Genomic DNA, 26,100 nt, shown 5'->3' on the forward strand with positions numbered 1-26,100 from the left:
AAACGAAAAGGTGCAATTTGTTACGCAACTTCTCCTGAGTACACGGATACCCCATATGTGGTCGAAAACTACTTTTGAGGCACAGTGCAAAGCCAAGAAAGGAAGGATATATTGGAAAATATTGGAGTGCAGATTTTGCTGTTATGGCTTGCCGATGCCTTGTCACATTGGCAGAGCCCCTGAGGTGATATAACAGCAGAACCCCCCCATAAGTGACCCTATTTTACAAACGACATCTCTCAATGAATTCATCTAGGGGTGAAGTGATCACATTGACAACACAGGTGTGTCACAGAATTTTATACCATCCGGCGGTGAAGAAAAAATAACTTACATTTTTACCACCAAAAAAAAAAAGTTTCAGCCCCAGATTTTACATTTTCACAAGGGGAAATGGGTAAAAATGGTGCCAAAACTTGTCCCACAATTTCAGCTGAACATGGGAATATGTGGCTGTACAGTACTGCTTAGCCACACGGCGAGGCTCAGGAGGGATGGAGAACTATTTGCCTCCTGGATCGCAGATTTTTCTAGAATAGTTTGCGAGCCCCTATCTGCTGGAAAAGCAGACTCCCCCCTCAAGTGACCCCATTTTGGAAATTACACCTCTCAGGGAATTTAGCTACTGGTGTAGTGATGATTTTGACTCCATGGGTGTTTTCCAGAAACAAGCAGCAGTGGATGTTGCTAAGTGAAAATAGAAAATCTGCTATTGTAGCGCCCAGTACGTTGTAGTGACCATATATTGTGCCTAAAAAGATGGACACCGCTGGATCACAGGCCAGACGGCGTCCACAGTGCTTCCATCTGCCTCATTATAAGGAAACTTCAACCGGGGAATATCCATCTGGGTCATGTATTTCAGAGATTTACACAGACACCCCGGTGTAAAGAGCTCAGCGCAGGATAAATGTGAGCCGAGCCTTACTGCGATCTTTGGGAGGAAGAATGAACAAATCAACAGCAGGTGAAGAATTGCTTTTACGAGGGTCAGTCAATAAGTAATGCCTTCTATTTTTTTTCTCCTTAAATAAGGTAGTTATGCTAAATATTCGAATTTGGCACAATTCCTCAAACCTTCTTCTCCAATCCACAGCAATTGCAACTTCCTGCACCAACAGGTGGCAGGACTGTATCCGTTTGCAAAATGGCTGACATCGATGTTCGTATTAGACAACGTTCTGTGATTGAATTCTTGCATGCAGAAGGTGAAACGCCCATTCGAATTCATGAGAGACTGAAAAATGTGTCCGGTGATGCCACAGTGGATGTCAGTACTGTTAGACGATGGGTTCGTCGCTGTAACACAGCTGAAGGGCCATCACCGTTGGCTGACAAAATGCGGAGTGGCAGGCCAGTAACCGCAGTGACTCCAAGCAACATTCAGCGAGTCGATGACATCATTCGTGGTGACCGCCGGGTGACTGCAGATGAATTGTGTGGCATTATCTGCCTCAGTAAAGGCAGTGTGATGAAAATTATTGGACAACTGAGATACAGAAAAGTTTGTGCACGGTGGGTCCCAAGAATGCTTTTTACCATGCTGGAATACATGCCCTTGTTAAACGGTGGACCAAGACTGTGGGAATGGATGGAGATTATATTGAAAAGTGACAAATTAATCGTTAATGTTGTGGTTTTCAACCTATGTAATTGCATTTGAATTTCTTGCCAATTAAAAGGAGAAAAAAAATAGGAGGCATTACTTATTGACTGACCCTCGTATTTATCTTTTACGCCTTTCCTCGTGCGGTATAAGTGATTAGACTACTTTATTCTTCGGGTCGGTGCGATTACAGCGATATCAGATTTATATCACTGTTTTTGCAGAGCCATATTTCGAGAGCTATTTTCCATATTTCCGCTGACAGTCATGTGACGGCTTGAATTTTGTGGGACGAGCTTTTATTGGTACCATTTTCGAGAAAATAATATTTTTTGATAGCTTTCTATTGTGATTTTTGGGAGGCAGAATTAACAAAAAACAGGATTATTATTTTTTTTTTAAACGTCGTTCACCGTACGGTAAAATTGATAAGGCAGCTTTATTCTTCGGGTCAGTACGATTAGAGCGATATATATTTTTTTAAAGTTTTGCCACTTTTACACAAGAAAAACTATTTTATAGAAAAAAAAGAATTGCTTTTGCATCGCTATATTCTGAGGGCTATAACGTTTATTTTTCTCTTTATGGAGCTGTATGGTGGCTTGTTTTTTTGAGGCACAAGATGACATTTTTAGTGATACCATTCTTATTTACATTTGTCTTTTTGAGTGCGTTTTATTCTACTTTTTGTTTGGCAGCATGATGAAAAAGCAGTTTTTTGCCACTTTTATCTAATTATTTTTTACGGTGTTCACTGAAGGGGTTAACTGTGACAGTTTTATAGGTCGGGTCGTGCCAAACGCGGCGATACCAAATATGTATACTTCTTTTGTTTTTAAATAAATTTATTTATCGTTTTAATATTATTTCACTTTCTTTATTTTGTGATTTTTTTTTAAATAGTTTTAAAAAAAATTAACTTTTTTTTTCTTTTTTTACTTAGTCCCTCTATGGGACTTCAACTTTTATTTCTCTGATCAATGGTCTCATACATTACAATACACATGCACATGTACTGCAATACATGAGAACTGTCAGTTTTACAATGTCAGAACGCCTGTTAGACCCTGCTGCTGGCTGGGTCTAAAAGGCCATCGTAGATGGCAGACCCGGAGATCATCATTTGACCTCCGGTTGCCATGGCAGCCCTCGGCTCCCCCGATATCATGTCATGGGGGTGCCTGAAGGGTGAGAGAAGGAGCCCACTCCCTCTCACAAACTTCTAAATGCTGCGACTATTACTGATCACGGAATGTAGAAGATAACACAGCTTAACATCATCGGGTCAATCAGGTCCCAATGATGTCGCTGGTCAAAGCCATCACTCTGCACCGGAATCCCATTGCTTGCAGGACTCTGGGGGACTCAAGTGCAGCAAGACCGCCGACCCCAGAGAAACATTGGCGCTGCACAATGTCCAGCACGCGCCAATGTTTATTTACCGCCGGTGGTCATGAAGGGGTTAGTGGGTGTTCAAACCACAAAGCTACTGTGATCTAATGTGATTGGCCACCTCCAGTCTGTAAAATATGTACACTAATCTCACTGAGATCTGCTAAGGTTTCATTGCACTAATGCTTCCCAGAGGAGTATTGCATGGCCTATAAATCTCCTCACATTGGCATGTCATTCTCCACAAGGAGAAATGTTACCCCTTAGACCTTAAGCTGGTAATACATGACAGCTGTCAGGTGACCATTCATTCGACAGTCCATGATTTTTCTCTGCTCCCCCATACATACAAATTCCTGACTAAGTGTTCATGAGCTTTTAACGGGCAGAGTAGAAAAAGCCGCTGTCAGGCACTTTTGGCAGCAGCTTATCTCCCTTGAAAACAAAAGGATCAGGGGTTGAAATTCCAACGGCCGAATCCTTACCAGACATCATCGGTCAGGGGACAAATTGGGGCAGGATGGATGACTGGACCTGCTGATATCGGAGGATTCGGCCAACTATTATCCAGTGTGCATTGGGGCCATAAACCTTCCGCCAGTCACACTGAAATCGGTCATGTCGTCCAAACCCGGCGACAGACGTATTCGACCAACAGTGTAATGTGCATGGTGGGAGAGGACAAATGATCATCAGGGGAGAGATGATGTCGACCAGGCATGTTGCAATTTTGGACTGCCGATCGCTTTGCTCTCCCAGACATAGTCAATGTCAGCAATTTTCTCATAGAATCGGCATAGCAAGCGCTCATGCGTATGGGGGAGACGGCTGAGATAGTTTATCCAGCAGCCATCTAATGTGTATGGCCGGCTTTGGACAACTCATGGTCAACTCGCTCTTCCAATTCCCCAAATACACGTGCACGCTTGGCTGAGCATTTATGTATTTTCAGCTTTAAGAAAGAGGAGAAATTTCTAGCGGCAGCTCATCTCCGAGGAGAACTTAAGGAATGGGGATTGAACTTCCACTAAGAGGTAGAGTCAAGAGGCCTCCATACACAGTAGATGGTCAACCAGTTCTTTCGAAATAAGCAGGTTCGGCTGACTTTTCACTAACATGTATGTGGGAACGTGTGCCGTAAGTCCATGAGTGCAGAAAAATTAAATACCCATAAGGCAAAAAGGGTCAACATTGAACCAGTAGTCACAGACATGTGGTTCTCCCATGAATTCCCTTGACCATCGCCATTTTTTAAAAAAGAAATTACATCCCCCAGCGTCACTGCTTTTTTTTTTTTTTATTCTATACATGAAATATTACTGCCGAACTGAAGCTGCGAAAGAGTTAAAGTGAAATTTTATTAATCCAGAAGCATTTGTGGTCCAGACGCCGGCCATCTGATCTCTGGTATCGCCGACTCTCCCATTTCCTGCCTCGCTGAGATAATACGCTTACTCAACGGTGCAGACAATTTTTTGGCTATTTTGTGTCACTTTTAGACAATTTAAGATGCAAAGTCTGACAGCTGTGACACGGCTCCTAAACAGATGTTTTCATTTACGCTGAAAAGGTATTAAGCGTTCGACGGCTGCGTCTTAATAACTCGCCGTGACCTGTGGAAAATTCTGCTCACCCTGGAGAAATGTTGGCAAAGGGACGATGTTTAACAATTAAACTCGGAGAGCAGTTTGTACTTAAAAGGATTAAGTATTCCTGGGCCAACAAGTTCACAGAATCTTGCGGCCCCGCGGATCCATAGGATGCGCTCCGCATAATGCATGGGACATATTGTTTTCAGTACCAGGGGGAGGGGGAAACTTGGAATATTTTGCAGAGGGTGCAAGACGAAAATTTGACCATACTCTACAAGAAAAACTCTTGGAGAACCTTGCATTATTTATACATCGATCCCAATTTACAGCATGTATTGCAAAAAGGAGCAGCATTAAGTATTTTGCAAGCCTCAAAGCTGAAATCTTGCAGGACTCTTTTTCAGGATCAATGGCAGAAGGGATGTTGATCTGACGATTTGTATTCTAAGAAGTGTCTTTTCAGGAAGGTCCGGACAGTAATCTGACATAAAGAAAACTATATTTGTCATATAGGAGCTCAACAAAGCTGGTAAACGAGGCTGTCAGAGTCTACAGATCCCTTTTTGTTAGAGTCTTCTAATAAAGAGCTGATCTCATCTTGTACGGTTTCTAGGTTCCTTGTTATTGGGCGAAATCTGCTGGGAAACAGATCAGCAAGTGTTACACTTTCCTGCAGCGCCTCCAAAGGAGAAATTAAGGATTACAAGGAAAGGCCGTAAAGACAAATAGATCAGAGAGAGAAAGAGAGAAATTAAGGATTACAAGGAACGGTCATAAAGACAAATAGATCAGAGAGAGGAAGAGATCACACTGGGTCTCACTCAGAGTTGAATTTGGAAGAAATTAAAGTTTTTTTTATACTTAAAAGCATGTATTTAGGGTCAAAAATCTTTTTTTTTCAGAGGCGTACCTAGGGGAGGGCAGATGGGGTATCTTCTCCAGGCGCAGCAGGTAGGGGGCGCAGTCGGGTTGCCTGATGCGGCAGTCCAAGGTGTTTCTCCAGTGGCTGCATTTTGCCGTCCCCCGGACTGGGAGTTGGCTGTTCTCTGAGCCAGTCAGTTTGACAACCGGCTCAAAAAAGGTGCAATGTGCCAGATCCCAGTGATCAATTGTGCTCGCAACTTTCAGACGAGAGTCAGGCCGACGTCCGCAGCGTGATCAGGTAATGTGAGCACACTGATGACGCCACTTCTGGCGCTGCAGAAGCGCGGATAACATTGTTGGTAAGTGCTCCAGTGGAGCTGAAGACACCGAAGATTTATTGTAACGGAAGAAGGGAAGCGGCACGACACTAAGATTTAAGGTACAGTTTGGGGAACGAAGAAGGGATGGGTGCGAACACAATATGGAGAGGGGGAGGGGGTGAAAGTGAGAAATTTGAGGACACAGTATGAAGAGCAAGGAGGGAAATAGGGGAGCATGCATAAGGAAATAGTATGGGGAGGTTGGGTGCAGACACAGTGTGGTGAGTGAGGGGGTGGGTGCAGACACAGTGTGGTGAGTGGGGGGGTGGGTCCAGACACAGTGTGGTGAGTGGGGGGGGGGTGCAGACACAGTGTGGTGAGTGGGGGGGGGTCCAGACACAGTGTGGTGAGTGGGGGGGTGGGTCCAGACACACTGTGGTGAGTGGGGGGGGGTGGGTGCAGACACACTGTGGTGAGTGGGGGGGGGTGGGTGCAGACACAGTGTGGTGAGTGGGGTGGGGTGGGTGCAGACACAGTGTGGTGAGGGGTGGGTGCAGACACAGTGTGGTGAGTGGGGAGGGGTGGGTGCAGACACAGTGTGGTGAGTGGGGAGGGGTGGGTGCAGACACAGTGTGGTGAGTGGGGAGGGGTGGGTGCAGACAGTGTGGTGAGTGGGGAGGGGTGGGTGCAGACACAGTGTGGTGAGTGGGGGGGTGGGTGCAGACACAGTGTGGTGAGTGGGGGGGTGGGTGCAGACAGTGTGGTGTGTGTGGGTGCAGACACAGTGTGGTGTGTGAGGGGGTGGGTGCAGACACAGTGTTGTGAGTGGGGGGGTGGGTGCAGACACAGTGTGGTGAGTGGGGGGGTGCAGACACAGTGTGGTGAGTGGGGGGGGGTGCAGACAGTGTGGTGAGTGGGGGGTGGTGGGTGCAGACACAGTGTGGTGAGTGGGTGCAGACACAGTGTGGTGTGTGGGGGGGTGGGTGCAGACACAGTGTGGTGAGTGGGGGTGGGGGGTGGGTCCAGACACAGTGTGGTGAGTGGGGGTGGGTGCAGACACACTGTGGTGAGTGGGGGTTGGGTGCAGACACACTGTGGTGAGTGGGGGGGTGGGTGCAGACACACTGTGGTGAGTGGGGGGGTGGGTGCAGACACACTGTGGTGAGTGGGGGGGTGGGTGCAGACACACTGTGGTGAGTGGGGGGGTGGGTGCAGACACAGTGTGGTGAGTGTGGGTGGGGGGGGGGGTGGGTCCAGACACAGTGTGGCGAGTGTGGGTCGGGGGGGGGGTGGGTCCAGACACAGTGTGGTGAGTGTGGGGGGGTGGGTCCAGACACAGTGTGGTGAGTGTGGGGGGGGTGAGTCCAGACACAGTGTGGTGAGTGTGGGGGGGTGAGTCCAGACACAGTGTGGTGAGTGTGTGGGGGGGGGGGATCCAGACACAGTGTGGTGAGTGTGTGGGGGGGGTCCAGACACAGTGTGGTGAGTGTGTGGGGGGGGGTGCAGACAGCGTCGCGAGTGGGGGGGTGGGTCCAGACACAGTGTGGTGAGTGGGGTGGGGTGGGTCCAGACACAGTGTGGTGAGTGGGGAGGGGTGGGTGCAGACACAGTGTGGTGAGTGGGGAGGGGTGGGTCCAGACACAGTGTGGTGAGTGGGGTGGGGTGGGTCCAGACACAGTGTGGTGAGTGGGGAGGGGTGGGTGCAGACACAGTGTGGTGAGTGGGGAGGGGTGGGTGCAGACACAGTGTGGTGAGTGGGGAGGGGTGGGTGCAGACACAGTGTGGTGAGTGGGGGGGGGATCCAGACACAGTGTGGTGAGTGTGTGGGGGGGGTCCAGACACAGTGTGGTGAGTGGGGAGGGGTGGGTGCAGACACAGTGTGGTGAGTGGGGAGGGGTGGGTGCAGACACACTGTGGTGAGTGGGGGGGGTGGGTGCAGACACAGTGTGGTGAGTGGGGGGGTGGGTGCAGACACAGTGTGGTGAGTGGGGGTGGGGGGGGTGGATCCAGACACAGTGTGGTGAGTGTGGGGGGGGGTGAGTCCAGACACAGTGTGGTGAGTGGGGGGGGGATCCAGACACAGTGTGGTGAGTGTGGGGGGGGTCCAGACACAGTGTGGTGAGTGGGGGGGTGGGTCCAGACACAGTGTGGTGAGTGGGGTGGGGTGGGTCCAGACACAGTGTGGTGAGTGGGGTGGGGTGGGTCCAGACACAGTGTGGTGAGTGGGGTGGGGTGGGTCCAGACACAGTGTGGTGAGTGGGGTGGGGTGGGTCCAGACACAGTGTGGTGAGTGGGGGGTGGGTGCAGACACAGTGTGGTGAGTGGGTGCAGACACAGTGTGGTGAGTGGGGGGGTGGGTGCAGACACAGTGTGGTGAGTGGGTGGGTGGATGCAGACACAGTGTGGTGAGTGGAGGGGTGGGTGCAGACACAGTGTGGTGAGTGGGGGGGGGGGTGCAGACACACTGTGGTGAGTGGGGGGGTGGGTCCAGACACAGTGTGGTGAATGAGGGGGTGGGTGCAGACACAGTGTGGTGAGTGGGGGGGTGGGTGCAGACACAGTGTGGTGAGTGGGGGGGTGGGTGCAGACACAGTGTGGTGTGTGGGGGGGGTGGGTGCGGACACAGTATGAGGAGTGAGGGGGGAATGTATTCTGACACAGAATGCAGAGGATGGGTGGGACACAATATGAGCAGCGAAGTGGGAATGTATGTGAACACAGTATATGTGGCGAGTGAGGGGATGGGTACAGAAACAGTATGGCGAGTGGGGGGATGGGTGCGGACACTACAGGGAGCGAGGGTGGGAATGTATGTGGACACGGTATCAGCAGCGAGGGGAATAATGTATGCGGACACAGTATAGGGAGCGAGGGTGATGGGATGGGTGCGGAAACATTATGGGAAGTCGGGGGGATGTGTGAGGAGGCAGTAAGGAGATTGAGGGGTTAAATATACCTGCACATGCCCTTTAATTATAAAATGAATCCCTGTAGCCAGTCCTAAGGCTGTGTGCCCACATCTGCCATGTCCCCCAATGATAATCCGCATGTGCTGTGCACATTCTGCGTAAATTTCCGCTGCGGATTATCATTGCGGAAAAATCTGCAGCACTAACAATTATTTTGCGTAACCATGGCATTTTGGCCGCCATTGACTTGCATTGAATCGCTTAATATCTGCATGACTACATGTGCACATGCGGATATTAAGCGAATCAATGTGCGAATGGTACCGGGGTCTTTAGAAGAGGAGACTCTCATCCAGACCCGGGTACCATAGTACTTGTGAAAAAAAAAAATTTAAAATAAAAAAAAAAAAACATTATAATCACCTTCTGATGGCTCCCGGTCTCCTTATCTGATGCGTCCGGTGTGTTGGGCGGCTCGCGATGGTCTAAAAGGACCTTCCATGACGTCATTTAGTCATGTGACAGGTCACACGACCGCTGACGTCGGCAGGCCATCGGAAGGTGAGTATAATGTTTATCTTTTACCATTCTTTTACTATTACTTGGTCACACTATATAAATCCATGCCGGTTGCATGGATTTATATAGTGTGACCAAGTTGTCAAGCACTTTCCATGTGATGCTAAAATCGCTTGGAAAAGCGCTTGATAACCCGCATGCGGAAATGCATGTGAAGAACGCTTCACATCCGCATGTCCCTGGCAGGAAAAACGCATCTACAATCCACATGTACAATCCGCATGTACAATCCGCATGTACAATCCACATGCGTTTTTTCTGCCAGGGAGATGCAGAAATGCTCAAAAAAATCCGGAGCATTTCTGGATCGTGGGCACATAGCCTAACAGTGTGTAATATACTCACTGTCAGGATTCAGCTCTGCTTGCAGGTTCCAGCAGTCATCACATGGACACGTCACTCATATGCGATTTTCATACTTCCGGTCACATGACAACGAGCTTTTCTTCCTGATTCTCTCAGTTTTTCAGTGAACCTTGAAACAATTAGGAAAAGCAGCTTGTCGGCACGTGACTAAGTGTGCAAATCATATATGTGCTTGGGAACTAAAGTTTAATTCTTGCCCTGGGTGCTGGAAAACCTAGACACACCTGATTTTTGCAATTGGGTTTCATCCCCAAATTTCCACCGTTTCCCTCCTATAGCCGCTGTATTACACAGTCTATTGCCGGCTGCAGAGTGAGTTATCTGAGAATCTGTCAGTGGGCTTGGTCTGACGAGGAGTTTGGAACGCTTATCTGTTTTAGGCCTCATTCATACGTCATTTTTTTTTCACATACGAGAAAAACTGACCGAGTTTCATCAGTGATTTTTGGTCTGAGTTTGGTCGGAGTGTCATTATTTTTTCTCGTACACAAAAAATAAAAATTTCCTATTCTTTTCCTATGTGACAGTCCATGAAAATTGGACTGCTCTTCGATGCCATGCATTGCTGATTTTCATCTGACAGTCGGATCAAAATTGGACATGTCTCCGCAATTTTGTACGGATCACTTGCACTTTGAAAGTCACGGACATGTGAAGGACTCCAGTCAAAATTATAGATAGGAGTGCTATCGGTGAAAAACACGCGAGAAACGGAAGTCTGAATGAGGCCTTATTCTGATCTGCTCTAAGCCGTTTTATGACCACAGACCACATAAAAGTGGAACGTGCATGAAAATAAAGCCTGTAAACGGTGCAAATTTTCTAATGAAACGCAACTGCAAAAATGATCTCTAGCCCCAAATACATGCATTTATTTAAAAAAATTGTTTACAAAAGTGGACAAGCCCTTTAAGTCAGGCATATACCTGCAAAAAAAATGTACTATTAAGTGGCATTCAGTAAGATCTACCCTTGTGATATAAGCACAGTTCAAGTCCGCCCGACCTGGAGTTATCCCTATAGAGCGGCTGATGGTTTTGGCTCCTACATAAGGGAGACCCAAAGAAAGTACCCCCTTTACGATATCAATATGCCCTTTAAGGACATAAGAACAGGGGCTAGTGTAGTTAGAAGTCTTACAAGCTGTGGAACCGAGATCTGCATAGTCCGCCACCTTTGCTCCTTCCAAATCCACCATTACTCTTCACCGGTATAGAAAGCCAGGCCAATCCCCACTTCACCTAATTCAATGGCCCCCATCAATGCTGTGTATGCCGCATGAAGGCCGACTCCTAGATGTCCTAGGACCTCAACTAATAATATTAACTGGGCCTTTATTCTACGAAAATAAAAATGATTCAGTCTGGCACCGTGACCGTGCACGGCAACGACGTGCCAAGGAAAACACACGTTGACGGATGCCGGGCAGACTGCGATGATGGGAACAAGTGTTTGTACAGTATCACTAGGGCACAAATCAGGAAGAACCTGGTGCAAAAGGAAGATTGAATAATCCAATGTAAAAAGGCGGTAAAGAAAAAAATAAATAAATTACATTTTTTGGCAAATTTCAATGTGAAAGAGGAAGTAATACAATCAGGCTCTGTTCACACCAGCGTCATGGCTTCCGGGTAGAACAGATGATGACAGCTATGCCGGATCAGTTTTGCAACAAATCCTGACATTTATAATGAGGTCCGTCAGGTTGTCAGCAGCATCCTGGCATTTTTGATGGCAAGAAAAAGAGCTCCAGACTAAACAGTCTATTATGTTAAAAATACTAGAAACCCAAGAAGGCTAGCAATAAAATGACTACTAAAAGCAGCCCCTAACTCTTTCCACTATAGGGTCTATGGATGCCTTAGATTAGAGGCTCCGCTCCCACAGAGCTGGACTGACGTTGCATTGCATGGCCAACTTCAATCTACCGTGTATTTGGGGAGGTCTAGTGATTGACCGTGTTTTTTGGGGGGGATAAGTAAATTTTTAAAGTAACTTTTGATAAGTTGCAGACAATGTTCAGTCACTTTGATTGGAGGAGGTTTGGCCCCCACTAAAACTAAGTGCTGAGATGATCCTTGGACTCTGAGCAGAGTGGTGTACGGACCCAAAGAATTTCCATCCCAGGATCCAGACCCCCACTGATAAAACCTATTGAATTGAGAAATGGTCTATATGTTAGTTTTGACATCAGGGTAATGCCATTATTAATTTATTTCAGACCATTTATTAATAGGCTTGTGGTGAGTTCCTTAGTCAAGCTTTATACTGCAGTACTGCAGGGAGAAAAAAAAAATTGCAAAATTATTTTAAACTACAAGTGCAAAAGATTAAACAGGCAACTGGCACATATATAGCAAAACAAATACACTTAAATAAAAGTAATCTTGGAAGTCTAAAAAAAAGGAACTGCCTTGTGCCTAAAAAAGGGACTAACTTGTGCCTAAAAAAGGGACTAACTTGTGCCTAAAAAGGGACTAACTTGTGCCTAAAAAAAGGGACTAACTTGTGCCTAAAAAAAGGGACTAACTTGTGCCTAAAAAAAGGGACTAACTTGTGCCTAAAAAAAGGGACTAACTTGTGCCTAAAAAAAGGGACTAACTTGTGCCTAAAAAAAGGGACTAACTTGTGCCTAAAAAAGGGACTAACTTGTGCCTAACAATAGGAATGCTTTGAGCCTAAAAAAAAGGGTTGTCCAGAGACCATTCGTCATAGGGCTTTTGTCCTAAGAGACTGGCATTTTATAAACATTGGAAGACACAATTAGTCCTATGATATCTTGGAAATCAATGAAAGTGGCCACAATGTGCAGCGTATGCTCTATGTGACGATCTTGCAGCCTCCTGCTCTTTGCATTAGCGATAAGTGGACACGAGCAGCAAGACTGGCCTTGTATTTATGCAGCTGGCCTCTGAAGTAGTTAGAACTCGCCTCGACCTTGAGAAAGACTCAAGAACGAGGCAAGCGGGTTCCTGGGCAGTGATTAATTGACCTGGTCTCACTTTCCTGCGAGCAGCAGCAGAGAGAGATAATTCACAGATACACCAGATAAAGGCTAAGTCTTTATAAAAAAAAAAAAAAAAAGGTGCACAAAAGACAAGACAGAGAAAAGGCAAAAGGAGGAGAAGAAAAAAAAAAAATAGGCGAAAAAAAAAAAGGCAGCCTGGCCCGGCGGACCATTTGCAGCAGCTAACGACTTGTTCATTATGAGTGATGATGGATAAAGACTTCTCACGCTGCGATGGGATGGAGATTTATATGCAGAGTTCTGACTCCCAACTTGGGAGAGAGAGAGAGAGATCATCATCATTTAATTCTATCTCAGCGGTCAGAGATGGGCGTCCAGAGGAGCTGGGTACCACAGCGTGCCGTCAGCTGGCACAATCTGAACGAGTGCAGCTGGAACATCTGGAGCCGGCTGCCCACAGCCTGGGTTGAACAATAGACTCTGGAGCGCAGCCAAATTGCTTGCAGACGTTGGCAGCAGAATGAGGCTCCTGTCCCCCTCTCCATCTCGCGCTCTCTTTATGAGGATCTGATCTCTCCCAGGCTCTCTTATCTCTCCCTGGGAATATGGCCTTGAGATCGCTCTCCCGTGTCCTTCACAGCCTTATCTCTCGCCACTTTTATTAAAAACTTGCTCCCACCCTTTACTCTCGCCTGTCGATAGCTTGCTACACCCTGTGACGGATGGGACGTTGGTTGTTGGGAAAGGAGCAGGGTTTGGGAACAATTTCAACTTTAATATATTCATGGATGAAAGAAAGAATGCATCCACTTTGGGGGCATTATTAGCCGCCGATCGGTCTAATCAATCCACGCGGAGAGTTGGGGAAAAACTGAGATATGGTTGACCATTCATGGAGAATGTAGGTGGAGATATGGGAAAGGATTGTCTGACAAATGGATGGGCAAAAATCACAATAAACATCATTGTATGGCCAGCGATTTACAGTGGACATGAAAAGTCTACACACCCCTGATAAGATTTAAAAAAAATCCAACCAAAAATAATTATTTCAGAACTTTACCTCCCTTTAAAGTTGCCTATGATCTGTACAATCCCATTGAAAAATAAACAGAAATCTTTTCGGGTTGAAAAAGAGAAATAAAGAACTAAAATAATGTGGTTGTATTAATATGCACAGAGTAATACTTTAAAAAATGTATGGTTGTTTATGTATGGTTGTCCTGAAGAAGGAGTCGGTGGACTCTGAAAAGCGTTGACAATAAACCTACATTTTTACCTTACTATTGCCTTGTTGTGACTCCAGAGAACACAGAATAACTTCCATTCCCCACACTTCAATCAGACATACTTTGTGAAAGTACAGTCTGAGTTTCTGACAGCGTTCAGTCTTTTCGGGCAGGATTCTATCAGCATGGCACATCTAGGATTGGTAATCTTCACCCACTCTTCCTTGTAGTTGCTCCAAATCTCTCAGATTGTGAGGGCATCTCCAGTGTACAACACCCTCTTCAGGCCACCCACAGGTTTTAAAGGTGTGTGCTCTGGCTGGGCCATTCCAAAACTTTGATGTTCTTCTGGAGAAGGCATTGTTTTGTTGAGTTGAAGGTACGCTTAGGGTCAATGTCGTTCTAAAAAGTTAAAATTTATCTTCAGCTTTTTAACATAGGCCTAAAAGTTTTGTTACAAAATTGACTGATATTTGGAACTGTTCATAATTCCCTCCCCCTTGACTAAAGCCCCAGCTCAAAATGGCAAAAAACAATCCCAAAGCATAATGCTGCCTCAAGCATGCTTCACTGTGGGTATGGTTTTCTTTTTGTGATGTGCAGTGTTGGTTTTGTGCCACACATACCTTTTGAAATTATGGCCAAAAAATTCAACCGTGGTCACATTTCACCAGACCACAGTTTCCCAAATGCTTTTGGCAGATTTGATGTAGGTTTTGGCAAAACATAGCTGGGCTTGGATGCTTTTCTTTGTAAGAAAAGTCTTCCATCTTGCAACCCTACTCCACAGGCCAGATATATGAATAATATAGTAGATTGTGGTCACATGCACTACACAACCAGTACTTGTCAGAAATTCCTGCAGCAGCTTTTATGTTGCTGTTGGCCTCTTGGCAGTTTCCCGGTCCGATTTTCTTCTGGTCTTTTCATCAATTTTTGAGGGATGTGCACTTTTAGGTAATGTCACTGTTGTGCCACATTTAAGTCATTTCTTGATAACCGTCTTTACTAGCTCCATGGTAAATCTAAGGTCTTGGAATTTTTTTGTAACCTTCTCCTGACTGATGACTTTCCACGGTGAGATCCCTTTGTTGTGTTGTAAGCTGTTTATGGACAATGGCTTTTGCTGTAAAATAAAACTAATAAAATCCTACTAGAAAAGAATGATTCTTCTTGATATAATTTTTACATGACAAAAACCTGGCATTTTAACAGGGATGTGTAGACTTTTTATATTTCCTGTAGATCAGTACCCATGAATAGCATAACATTCAATCATAAGCCTAAAAAAACTCACCTGAGTTCCTCTGGGAGCCTTTTCTTCTTTTCAGAGCTTTTTCCAAGATCTCTCTCATGGTGACAATCGTACTGTCCACTTGGATCAGGGAGAATCCATGGGCCGCATTTCTGTTTCATAGGAAATATGGAAAGAAGAAGACGACTTGTGGTTACTGACTGCAAACCACATTAACACACTTGGAGATCCCAAGATGAGATCCCCTTAACCTCACATTCTGGAGATTCGGTCTCTATAGGCGAGGGATGGTACAGCTTGGCACCACCTGGAGGCATCGGTTTATTGTATATATCCTGATGCATACGTGAAATGGAAGATATACATGATTTGAACCGAGCCTTAATTTGACCTACTTGATCATATGTATTGTGCAAAGAGAAAACAGCCCAATATCCAACAATCAATCTTAGTTTTTCAGGAATCCCATCCCTAAAGTGCAAATACAGCAATTCCCCAATACAGTCTTACTACTGAAATAGAGGAGAGTAGCTCAGGACCCTCTTAGATGAGGGTCCAGCAAATATTTCCAGGCTTCCAGTAGCCGTTTGGTCTACACAAATTAGATTCTGGACAACCCAACTATTTCAACAGACTTAAAAGACCATCCAATCTATGCAGGGACCTCATGAGGTGAGAGGGATGGGGCCTGTTGAAAGCCAACTGCTCAATCCTTCTCTATCCAGGAGGACCCTACATATATTCAATCCATTTGTTTTCAGTAGATAAAAGTCGCCACCAGAGCTGTCTGTCAGCTGCTCGCTCCCCTCTCCCACTGAGTGCACATGTACATTCGGCTGAGCATGCTTGAGTATTGGGTGGGAGGTGGTCAGGAGATAGGGCTGCCAGCTGATAGACCTTTCCAAAATGTATGCTCACCTTAAGGAGAGTCACCAATCTGGGGACTTTTCTAAATATCATATATTCACAAAAGTGCTCAGATGGGCCCCTAATGTCCCGAAAAAGGGCCCAAAGTTCCAGCAAAAGTCACATCTGAACTTCTAGATTGTGGCATCCTGGCATGCAGAGCGGGATCCCATCAGCCACGCAGTGAAAGAACAAAATCTGGCTCATTGCAATAACCGACCACTGCTGCCTATTGTACTGCAAGAACGGCTGCAGAGGATGGTGGTATCTCCCTCTGCATTGCTAGAATGTCGGGTCCTTTCTGGGGTCATTAGGGACCTTTGAGATTTTTTTTTATTAAAAAGGTTATCTGGACTTGGAACAAAAGTCTGCAGACACTACAGACTGCAAAATCGTGACACTGTGCGTTATATGGTGGCCCTGTGACCACGTATGCAATTTGCATACACATACAGACTAGACTCAACTGGATTCTCTCAATTCACTCCTATTGGAAGAAGCCAAACAAGTCTAGTCGGCATGTGACAAATATATACAAATAGCATACGTGAGATCACAAGAATACAGCCACCGAATAGCATGGCAAATACCGGGAAATTGCACCGAATGCTGTCAAGATTTGGCAATCTGCAGTCACACAGAGCGACGGCAGACTTTTGTTCCAAGCCTGGAACCCCTATAATAGAAAAATACTATACAAATAAATAGAAATTCCAACCACCTCTTCACTGGCACGTCAGGGCCCTGTTCTCAGGATAAATGCAGGTCCCACTGAGGGAAACACATCTAATATATATTTATCGCATGACCCGTGAATATGCCATAGATGTGAGAGATGGGAAGACCCTTTAAAGAGAAGCTCCTCCTTTCTGAGACACAATACATTTTTCACAAATTAAGAAATATGAGACAGGACAAGGTAAAAGAAGAGAATAATATTAAAGGGGTTGTCCACAGCTGCAAACATTTTTTTTTTATTATTTTTACTTAAATTAATGTATTTGGGGCTAAAAATCCTATTTGTCATTCGGTGTTGCACAGGCTCTTTGTTTCCCTGCACATACAACTTTGTGGTCATAAATCAGTGGAGAGGAGCTCAGGAAAAGGCAGAGTTACAAATTCTCCCATTGGATCTCAGAATGAGCTCACTGATGGGTTTTCAGTTAACCCATTCTGCAGCCAGAATTAGACAGTGCGAAACAGACTATTGAGAGCAAACAGTGCAAACATTTTTTAATCAAACCCAATTATAAAAATTATTTTTAGCCAAAAAATACATGCATTTAAGTAATACATAATAAAATAAATTATATCTGAAAGGTGGACAACTCCTTTATAGGGAATCTGTTAGCAGGATTTCACCCCCAAACTATTTATATTTGCATGTAGCCCTTTCAGAAAACAAACCCAGCAATAGCTTTACATGGCGAGTCCGTTCCTCCATTTCTGAGAAATCAGTGTTTATATCGATATGCAAATGAGGCTGAAGAGCTATGGTAGATCTGAAGCCTCTGTGACTCCATCTCTATTCTCCACCTAGCGCCGCCTCCTTATGCTTTACTGACTGCCTTGATGCTGTGTGACTTCAAGCAAAGGAGTGGTCAGTTAGGCAGGGAAAGGAGGCACTGGGTGGAGGATAGAGCTGGAGTGACAGAGGCTTGAGATCTATCATAGCTCTTCAGCCTCATTTGCATACCCATTCAAATGTTGATTACTCAGGAATGGAGGGAGGGACGGACTGGCCATGTAAAGCGATTGTTGGATTTGTCTTTGAAAAAGCTACATGGACATATAGTTTCGTGAGCAAAATCCTGCTGACAGATTCCCTATAAGGAGGAAATTGCTAGGATTTTCACCATTTAATGTTCCGCTTTCAAAACACAGTCTTTAGTTATAGAACCTATATTTCATTTATAGGCTACACGGCTAGTGACGGATTAACTTTAACTTATCTTCTTTTTGAAAGCGCTTTTACATTTTGCCAAATTTAACGCCAGTGCAGGCCAACGTTAGATATCTGACCAGCAAATATTGTCACTAAGGTCTTATTCAGATTTTGGTATTTCGGCACCAAAACCAGGACTGGGTCCTTAAACATAGTAGTGTATAATGAAAAGATAACCTCCTGATGCAAAATACTGCAGCGTGTGAATAAGACCATAGTCATCTTCTAAGTCCTCCAATCATCTTCAGGGCTGGTGGTCGCACCAGAGATTCTCTCATTAGGAAAAAAGGAAAACTAAAATAATGTTCCTATATTTTACTTTGATCCATAAAGAATTCTATAATCTCACAATCATGTAATAATAATAATCTTTATTAGTCATGTAGTTACTTTTAGAATTTTTTTTTTTTTTAGAATCTTAACGAGAAGAACGATGAACGAAATTGGGGCTTGATGTGAGAATGTGTATTTGTTCCTCTACGGGTCGGGCCATTATTGATGGATGGTTTGGGATAGATATAAAGGATGGAATATGGTGTTCTTTCATTAGGCTGTGCTTTTGTTACTGAGCGCACGGAGCGGCTGTAGGACCCTTGTAATTTGTATCCCACTGCTCTACCTGTGGACGCCTCATCCAACCTGCCATGTAGAAAGCTGGCGGTGATAAGTGAAGCCTCCTCCTGTCTTTAATGATAGCGATCATTCTCAGCTAACGGGTCTCTCCATCTTCCTTTATGGCCGCGGCCTGTTTCAGCCGGGGCAGGGAGGGAGAAGATGGAAGGGTGGAGGGGTTTCGGGGGAGGAGGAGGAGAAGATGTGTTGCTGTTTCTCTGACATGCCTTGCAGGCCCAATTCAGATTTTATAAATGAACGTGTGATGCAGATACAGAAGGTAGAAAGCGCTCCACCATGCAACACCCTATTATCAACGTGCATGGTTCGATTCATTCTAGAGGACATTCTTTTTTTCCTTTACATCAACATTAGGACTCATTCACACATCCTGTTTTCGCGTACGAATGCTCTCCATGTTTTTGTGGGATAGCACTTGTATTCACAAGTCCGCAGGTTGGCAAAGGCCCACCAGTAACATTGATTCTTGGGGTCCACTATTCAGCTACATGCAAAAATTACCTGACCCTAGTAGACAAATTTACTTTCGCTTCTATGGAATATTAATTTGGCTAGCTTATTTAATGAATGATTAGATTATAACTTTTTCTGCAAATTGTGAATCAAGTGTAACAGCACTTCTCATTAGTACTGCTTCACAGGGGTGGCCTACCGGAGGATTCTCCGGTTCCCCAGTTGGCCAGTCCAAGCCTGCATGTTTGTGATCTTTTGCGGACCAAGAGGTCCCTGGAGAATCACGGCGTCATGTCTGATTTTGATCTGAGAGTTGTATCAAAATCAGCAACGCAATTCAAAGGGTCTGTGAAAAATTTTTCACGGACTGTTAGAATGGAGAAGTTGGAGAAACTTTTTTTTTTTTTTTTAATCTGTCCACGTACCAGAAAAATGGATGACACTCAGACAACGCTCTGATCAAACTCTGATCAAAGGCTGATTCAGAGTAATGGGACCGTTTTTCTCGTACGTGGAAAAAAAAAAAATCGGACTCAACAATCCACTTACCGGTCAATTTTGCAAACAATTCGGGTATATGCGAACCAGAAAAATGTTCCAAAATTTTCTAGAACAGAAAAATCGGCACCAAATCTTACAGATTGCAATTGCAACGGGTTCCTGCAGATTTCACCATTTTTTTTTTATTTTTTTTTTTTAAACTTTACAAAATTGCGGTCAATATCTGCCGCAATGAGAATGGGTCGATCTCGGCTCCGGATGATTTTGATGGTACTTCGGTAAAATCTCATCAAATAATGGTGGTAACGAAGTGGAATTCGCACCTAGAAAATCGGCAGTGTATCAAGCCCATGCGTGTAGATGTACCCTTAAAAGTTTCTCATGGTTAACCCTTCTTGGACTCAATTCTGTAAGCAATCGTGAACAACACCAGCCAAGAAAGTAAGAGCAAATTAGACCTGGATGGTTCGGGGAACGTATAGAATTTGCCAGCCGTGGCTACGCCTGTCCGCTCAGCTGGAGCACAAATGAGACACAGATGTATTTCAGCTCTTGGCATAAAAGAGACAGCTAATGGCTCTATTTCATGGCCTGTCTTCCCAGTTGGGCACAGGTACTCAGGGTGTGAACTGGCTGCCTCGCTCCCCCTTCCTAGTCTCTAACAGTTATTGATTGCCCTTGCGGATAGCCGCCGCTGATTCCTAGCAATCCGCTTCCAGCCAAGGACTGCTGGGTATTCAGAGCGAGATGCGGCCAGCGCTCTGTTTGCATTGGCAGCGGCTGGTATGGGCAGCGTGACTGCAAACACTAGCGGCTCTTGTAGGTCTCAGAAGAGGAGCAAGGAAATGCAGTGGATGATCAACTGTTAGACAGGCCGGGGGGCATGGGAGTCCACGAGTATTTCAAGAATTTAGGCAGCGTTTTTCTTTATGACCGCGTAAATCCAGAACTGTCAAAACAACTTCGGAAAATGTTGATGTGCGTGGTAGCGAAAGCCTGAAACTTGCCGTTCTGAAACGCGCAGTGTACGACCCCCCAGAAATTGGGATCATGCACAGACTTTTATTATTTACAGGATTTAGCTGCAAAATTGTCAATTATTCCGTACAACTACAACACGTGACCAATGGCCATTCTCCAACTGGCATGTTACAAGTCTACTACGAAATGCATTTTTTTTTCCCCAAATCACAATCTGTATTTAAAAAAAATATATAGTAATTGCAATTTTCACACTGGCCACTAGGGTCATTTTAGACCTCATCATTTCTGTCCTTTCAGGAAACGTTTTCAGCAGCCTCATTATCACCAGAGGCAGAAATTCAATGATGAGTAGCACCTCTATACATAGCTGATCCCCCTCTCCTCAAGATCACCTTGCACACGCGCATTAGATGCTTCAACACAAAACATAAACTCAGATTAAAGGGGTATTCCCAACTCCAAGACCCTATCCCAATATGTAGTAGGTGTAATAATAATAATATTAGCAAATACCTCCAATTAGAAATGTAGTATAGTTTTTCTGATTCGCTATGTCTCTTTCCTCATGTGCAGGACCTTAAGTATCCATGGTTATGACAACTGATATAGTGACAGTTAGTTAATTGCTAGTGGTCGTATCCATGGATACCCAAGGCACTGCACATGAGAAAAGAGACATAGCCAATCAGAAAAACTATACTACATTTCTAGTTGTAGATATTTGCTAATATTATTATTACACCTACTACATATTTGGATAGGACCTTGGAGATGGGAATACCCCTTTAAGTCATTGCTGCTAATGTACATGTGAATTTCCTGAAAGAACAGGAAGTATGAGACCAGAATAGCCCCAGTGGCCACTGTGAAAAAGGCAAAAATTTTTCTTTTTATAAAAAATATATATATCTAAGGAAATTTGATTAAAGAAGCACTCCTCCTCCTCCTCCTCCCATCAAAGTTTTTCTCCTCTTAATATATTGCAGTCATCATATTATTTAGCACTGTGTACTTACAATTGCTCATTTTGTCTTTCTACTCAGCTAATCCTTCTCTGCTCTATGTAGAAACGGGAAGTCTCTTTTCCCTGCATTTATCATTCCCCTCTTCAACTCCTGACCCAGCTGCTCTCCCTCCGCCAGGGACTTTTGCAGTGACTGATGACTCATACAGAGAAAACTGACCTCCTGTTTCTATACAGAGCGTAGAAGGATTCAGCTAGTCAGTTTTTAATCACGTGATGCCATAGACCTAATGGAAAAGAGAAGAATTAGCCGGGTAGAAAGGCAAAATGAGCAATTGTAAGTACACAGTGCTATATAATATGATGACCGCAATATATTAAGAGGAGAAAAACTTTGATGGGAGGAGGAGGGGGGATTGCTTCTTTAAATCAGATTTTTATATTTTAAGTATTTTTTTACCTGGTAATTTTATGATGATGCATTCAGATGGCTAGCCATATTGAACGTGCATGGACTGATAATTGTCGGAAGGGAGGTTTGGGTTTAGTTTGCAATGACGTTATACACTGAAAACATGATTTTCTTACGCTGCTACAAAGTGTCTTGGGTGGGCTAGTGATCAAAACCTTCATGTCTTCAGTAAATTGCCTCAACAATGGCAGCCGGAGGTGCAAGAGCCAGTCTGGATAAACATGTCTGTTAACATTTAAGACCGAGATTATCCTAATAATCTTCACGTCAACCAGTAAAACAAAAATCTAATGATTGTGTCAAATATCAACTGAGACCTCACATGTTACACTTCAATGAAACAGAACTAAGAGTGCCAGCTCCGCACGACGCAGCCAGCGTCACCTACTGTTACGCAGAAAAGCTCAGTTGCGGGGGGCACAAGTTTTTTACATGTCATTATATTTTTCAGCTTACCTAAACTAATACGGCTTGTGGTCTAAATAATACAGGGTCACAAAGTTGGCTGAGATCAATTAAATCTCCAAATATTCCAGGAATAACAACACTGTGACTTTATTGCAACTGATGTGTTACTTTATTATATTTCCATTTATTTCAGGTTGACATACAGTTGAAGCCAGAAGTTTCCATCCACTATATAAAAAGACACATCTCCATGTTTTTCTCAATATCTGACATGAAATCAGAATAAACCTTTCCCGTTTCAGGTCAATTAGGATTACTATAATTTTAAATGCCAGAATAATGAGAGAGAGAGAGAATGTTTTAAGGCATTTTTATTACTTACTGCAACGTCAAAAGTTTCCATACATTTCATTAGTATTTGGTGCCATTGCCCTTAAACTGAATGACTTGGGTGAAACGTTTGGGATCTCCTTCCACAAGCTTCTCACAATAGTTGGTGGGAATTTGGGCCCATTCCTAATGACAAAACTGGTGTAACTGATCCAGGTGTGTAGGTTGCCTTGCCCGCTCCGGCCTCCGGCCTTTTCAGCTTTGCCCATACATTTTCAATAGGATTGAGATCAGGGCTTTGTGATGGCCACTCCAAAAGATGGACTTTGTTATCCTTAAGCCACTTTCTTACCATTTTGGCAGTATGTTTCGGGTTATTTTCCCTTTGGAAGACCCATTTCCGCCCAAGCTTTAACTTCCTGGCTGATGTCTTGAGATGTTGTTTCAGTATTGCCACATAATCTTCTTTTATCATGATGCCATCTATTTTGTGAAGTGCACCAGTCCCTCCTGCAGCAAAACAACCCCACAACATGATGCCGCCACCCCCGTGTTTCACAGTTGGGATGGTGTTCTTAGGCCTCCAAGCTTCTCCCTTTTTCCTCCAAAGGTAACGATGGTCATTATGCCCAAAAAGTTAAATTTTAGTTTCATCAGACCACAAGAAATATCTCCAAAAATTAAGCTTTGTTCCTGTGTGCATTTGCAAACATTAATCTGGCTTTTTTATGCTTCTTTTGGAGTAATGGCTTCTTCCTTGTAGAGTGGCCTTTCAGCCTATATTGATACAGTACTCATTTCACTATGGATACTGACACAATCTTACCAGCTTCCTCCATCATCTTCTCAAGGTCTTTTGCTTTTGTCCTTGGGTTGATATGCACATGTCAGACCAAAGCACATTCATCTCTGGGACATAGAACCCGTCTCCTTCCTGAGCGGTATGATGGCTGGACATTCCCATCTTGTTTGTACTTGGATATAATTATTTGTACAGATGAACAAGGCACCTTCAGGTATCTTGAAATTGTATCCAAGGATGAGCCAGACTTGTGCAAGTCCACAATTCTCTTCCTGATATCTTGGCTGATTTCTTTAGACTTTCCCATGATGCTACACAAAGAAGCAGTGTGTTCAGGTGTGCATTAAAATACATCCACAGGTGTGTCTGTAATTAACTCAGATATTGCCAGAAAACCTATTAGAAGCTTCCAAACACATGACATCATCATATGGGCCGTCCAGAATTGTTTAAAGGCATAGTAAGCTTAGTGTATATAAACTTCTGACTTTGCAGTAAGTAATAAAAATGCCTTAAAACATTCTCTCTCTCTCATTATTCTGGCATTTGGCAAATATTAAAAATTATAGTAATCCTAATTGACCTAAAACGGGAAAGGTTTATTCTGATTTCATGTCAGATATTGAGAAAAACATACAGATGTGTCTTTATATATAGTGGATGGAAACTTCTGGTTTCAACTGTAGATCAGGCACTACATTGTTTTCTTCCTTTCTCACTTTGTAAATGATGTAGACACAGATAGTACTACCTTCCAGTCTCTCTCTGTAAATGATGTAGACACAGATAGTACTACCTTCCAGTCTCTCTCTGTAAATGATGTAGACACAGATAGTACTACCTTTCAGTTTCTCTCTGTAAATCATGTAGACACAGATAGTACTACCTTCCATTCTCTCTGTAAATTATGTAGACACAGACAGTACTACCTTCCAGTCTGTCTCTGTAAATTATGCACATATAGTACTACCTTCCAGTCTCTCTGTAAAATATGTAGACACATATAGTACTACCTTCCAGTCTCTCTCTGTAAATTAAGTAGGCACAGATAGTACTACCTACCAGTCTCTCTCTCTGTAAATGATGTTGACACAGACAATACTACTTTCCAGTCTCTCTCTGTAAATGATGTAGACACAGATAGTACCACCTTCTAATCTCTCTCTGTAAATTATGTAGATGTTGCCAGCTTGTATCTGTAAATTATGTGTTTGCAAATAATAAGGTTTCTCTGTGTTTCTGTAAATGTTGTAATTGCAGATAGTATTTACCGAGCAAGAAACGCAGGCAGTACTATAGATACAGATAGTACGGTGTCCTCGTCTTGCCCAGTAAACGATGAAGGGAAATGAACACCTTTTACCTATGTATCGACCTATGTATGTACCTATGTCGAAGAAAAGAACCTGACAGAGAAGCCAGGGAGAACAGTACTGCGAGCTGAGAGAAGAAAGCAGAGACTACGCATTACTATGAATAATATCTGAAACCTAGCTGTAAATTGCTGCTTTTAAGCCCAACTTTGACTACACTAGTAGATTATTTGTGCTTTGTGTTACTTATTTCCATACTGTAATTATTTGATTATTTGATTGCATACTTACATCCTTACAAATAGAGACTCCTTAGCTGCCAGGTTAGGGGATGAATACTTCTCCACAAGAGCCAGGGTGCTGAAACCAAACTTGTGAATGGGTTCATTGGAGTCAAGAGGGGGAAAGTCTGTATCGACCTCCCCGTCATCCTCCGCAATATGGAGGCAGAAGGAGTCCACGTTGTCACTGCAAGTAAACAACATAAAAGAAGGGAGAGTCAATAGTGACAGAATACACAATAATACGCTTACTTACAAAAACTGCTTTACATCCAATATGGCAACCATTAATGATCCCTCTGGAATTTTCTAGGCTTCAGAAAGGCAAATCTGTCTAATTATACAATAATATTGTTGGAAGCTACAGAGGCAGCTGTACAGGTTCTGAGCTTTCCCCAAAACAGAACAGAAAGGTGCGAACAGCATGATCAAAGCCGCCGCACACCGGAAATTAAATAGATGTTTTTTGCGGGGTTTTCTTTTGCTGTTTTTAGAGATCTTGTTGCACTGCGGTCACAGCCGTACACCACAGAATGAGGGCAACTTCAGCATTTCATTTTATTCTGTTGCTCGTCTAGCACCGACATATTCTGCAGCGCTGTACAATGTAAACTATACATTACTCTTCAGGATGTAGGGATAAAGAAGTAGATACATAAAAGTCCTGTCTCCCTCTAGATACTCTAGGTGTACATAGTACTGCCTCCATGTAAAGGAGATATAGGTAGTACTGCCTCCCCATAAAGGAGCTATAGGTAGTACTGCCTCCCCATAAAGGAGCTATAGGTAGTACTGCCTCCCCATAAAGGAGCTATAGGTAGTACTGCCTCCCTATAAAGGAGATATAGGTAGTACTGCCTCCCTGTAAAGGAGCTATAGGTAGTACTGCCTCCCCATAAAGGAGCTATAGGTAGTACTGCCTCCCCATAAAGGAAATATAGGTAGTACTGCCTCCCTATAAAGGAGATATAGGTAGTACTGCCTCCCTGTAAAGGAGATATAGGTAGTGCTGCCTCCCCATAAAGGAG

At 44.1% G+C, this 26,100-nt stretch overlaps 1 protein-coding gene across 2 annotated transcripts in view; it reads right to left on the bottom strand.

Moving 5' to 3' along the window:
• The window catches only part of MAPKAP1 (MAPK associated protein 1), a 175,241-nt gene that overhangs the window by 88,466 nt on the left and 60,675 nt on the right, over window positions 1-26,100 (bottom strand). For both annotated transcript variants that reach the window (XM_073639781.1, XM_073639780.1), the window contains exons 6-7: window positions 25,083-25,259; window positions 15,123-15,232 (exon numbers count right to left, since the gene is read on the bottom strand). In XM_073639781.1, the coding sequence (XP_073495882.1) occupies window positions 15,123-15,232; window positions 25,083-25,259 (287 nt within the window). The remainder of the gene's footprint in view (window positions 1-15,122; window positions 15,233-25,082; window positions 25,260-26,100) is intronic.

The sequence above is a fragment of the Phyllobates terribilis genome, unplaced genomic scaffold, assembly GCF_046119375.1.
Source record: "Phyllobates terribilis strain yellow unplaced genomic scaffold, ASM4611937v1 Scaffold_7__3_contigs__length_470593459, whole genome shotgun sequence".
NCBI classification, from domain to species: Eukaryota; Metazoa; Chordata; class Amphibia; order Anura; family Dendrobatidae; genus Phyllobates; species Phyllobates terribilis.